This window comes from Sitodiplosis mosellana, unplaced genomic scaffold (genome assembly GCF_009176505.1).
Source record: "Sitodiplosis mosellana isolate CC-2019 unplaced genomic scaffold, AAFC_SMos_1.0 Smas_scaffold_5774, whole genome shotgun sequence".
In the NCBI taxonomy this organism is placed as follows: domain Eukaryota; kingdom Metazoa; phylum Arthropoda; class Insecta; order Diptera; family Cecidomyiidae; genus Sitodiplosis; species Sitodiplosis mosellana.
In genome coordinates this window covers 2,192-4,523 of record NW_022601016.1, presented here as the reverse complement: position 1 = coordinate 4,523, position 2,332 = coordinate 2,192, and the positions used below count along the sequence as shown (strand labels likewise).

Below are 2,332 nucleotides of genomic sequence, written 5' to 3'. Positions count from 1 at the left end.
CAATATTTGTAGCCTTATATTGATTTTGATAAAAAAAATGTGAATTATTCAAGATATAAAGATCTCATTTACAAATTGTTTGGTGTGGGTTAAACAGTAATTTTAAGCAAATATAATGGGAATGTTCTTCCATTTTTGGCATAAACATAATAATTCACCTATAGAATAACGACGTGCACATTTTATATGTGTGCAATTGCACATAAAATCTTACTCAAGCTAGACGCATAACATTTAGTCAAACTAATTTCATTCATATTGGTTGACGGGATCTGTCAGTGCTCATTGAATAATCCATTGATCTATTCATCCAACAACAACAACAACAACAAATTATTATCGACCATAAATTTTTCATCTAATGAAAACGTTCTTTTTGCAAATTCACCAACATTTTTGCTTGATGTTCAAAAACGATAAAAATTTACACCTTTATCGAATGGTTGAAACAAAAAAAAACATTTCAAACAACCAAAACACATTCACAAAATAAAAAAAATCATTAGAGGGTGGATTCGAATCGAGACGTTCAACTCCATTTGCATCGGGATCATCTTCACGAACACCGGGTAGTGGTGGTTCATTGAAAATTGTCCGCCGTTCTGGTGAACGATCAAAAAGTCCATTCCGTAGTTTCAGGTGGAAACGCGGCACTTCACGCAACATTGAGCTTGAGTACGATGAAGAAGGTAACACAAACAAAAGCATCAACCAAACAAACAAACAAACCACATTTACTACCGTAAACTCTGCGTCATTTTTAAGGATAGCAATATGTTTTATTCTGGGGGACAAAGATATTTAAAATATAAAATACCATATCAAAACGATCTACAAGACTTCATTGCCTTGTATTTGACACACCTCATTCACACATTGGTTCAATCAAACATACGTCGAATATTTATAAGTTCACTCCAATTGAATCAATCATACATGATATGTTCAATAACAAATCGTATTTCCTAGTGGCTGTAGACGTTTATCTAATTGCATGCAAAGTTGCATTCGCCTACTTTTCACTGTTTATCGCCAACAATTTTCAATCTCCCAATCAAAATCAATTTTTTAAGGTTTCTTTTTGCAGCTTTATGAACAAAACACCAACCAAAAACGGGGACCATTTCTATATAAATACAAAAAAAACACAGTTTCGATTCTCATTTTATCAATGAATCTTCCAATTTTTCAAGTGGAAATTATCCAATCCATAATTCCGCTTTTTTATTGCATATTTTTCGATTTTGATTTTCAATTTTTTATTACATTTGCGCAGATTTAAGTCTTTTTTTCCACGCTCTGAAATTTAACGTTGATTTGATTTCTAATGTATTGCATTTGTACGCAACGATTAGGTGCCCAAGGTGATGCTAGTGGCGTTGAAGGTGTTTTAGTTCGCAAACACGATTGGGAAAGTACGACCAAGAAAGCAGCTAACCGTTCATGGGATAAGGTGAGTACAAAACTACCACAAACTCGATCATTCTTTTTGGAAAGAGACGAAAATTTAATTTAAATTGTTTCAATAAGGTTTATATTGTGGCTCGTAACTCCCGGTTAACGTTCTTCAAAGATCAGAAAGCATCAAAGGTTTTGCCAGAAGCAACGTTCCGCGGCGAACTACCATTAATATTGGATGGCGCAAGCGTTGATGTAGCCAATGACTATAAGAAACGAAAACATGTGTTCAGAATAAAGTGAGTATGGTGTCTGATGTGATTTTGTTATTGAAGATTTTATATACAGAAATTACATTCAAAGAAGATTTTCTAAAAAAAAAATGAATTCGAAAAAAATCAGGAGAAAATCATTCATTCGATATGAATTGTCCTAACTAAAATGTCCTCTCCGTAGGTTTGTCAATGGCAGCGAATTTTTGTTACAAGCGCACGATGATGCCGAATTACAGCAGTGGGTCAGCGCATTGAAGGTACAATGTCAAACCGCATCGGGAAGCGAAAGCCGTTCACAGACATTGCCCGCATCATCACAGCAAAAAGATGAGACCAAAAAGAAATCATTCTTTACGCTGAAGAAAAAGTAAATATCCCAATTTAAAAAAAAGAAACCAAGCAAACCAGCCAATTTTCACTTTTGCATTTCTATATTGCATTATTTCTACAAGCAAACAATTCTTTAAACAAAACAATGAATTAAATTAAAAAACAATGTGCTTGTCAAAGTAAACATCACACACCGACACTCTCACGAGTCACTAGATTTATTTGTGGATAAAAAGAAGAAAAAATTAACAAAGCCAAAAGAAAAAAACAGTGACAAAATACAAAACACTGTTGTTGCATATATGGCATGATGATCGTAATTAGCTTAA

General features: G+C 33.6%; 1 protein-coding gene across 1 annotated transcript in view; it reads left to right on the top strand.

Moving 5' to 3' along the window:
- Positions 1–496: 496 nt before the first annotated feature.
- Positions 497–2,332, top strand: part of LOC129572958 (spectrin beta chain-like) — a gene marked incomplete at its 5' end in the record, with an annotated part of 3,227 nt that continues 1,391 nt past the window's right edge. Inside the window, 4 exons of the mRNA XM_055453079.1 lie at positions 497–689; positions 1,356–1,453; positions 1,531–1,697; positions 1,855–2,040. Coding sequence (XP_055309054.1) covers positions 497–689; positions 1,356–1,453; positions 1,531–1,697; positions 1,855–2,040 — 644 coding nt within the window. The remainder of the gene's footprint in view (positions 690–1,355; positions 1,454–1,530; positions 1,698–1,854; positions 2,041–2,332) is intronic.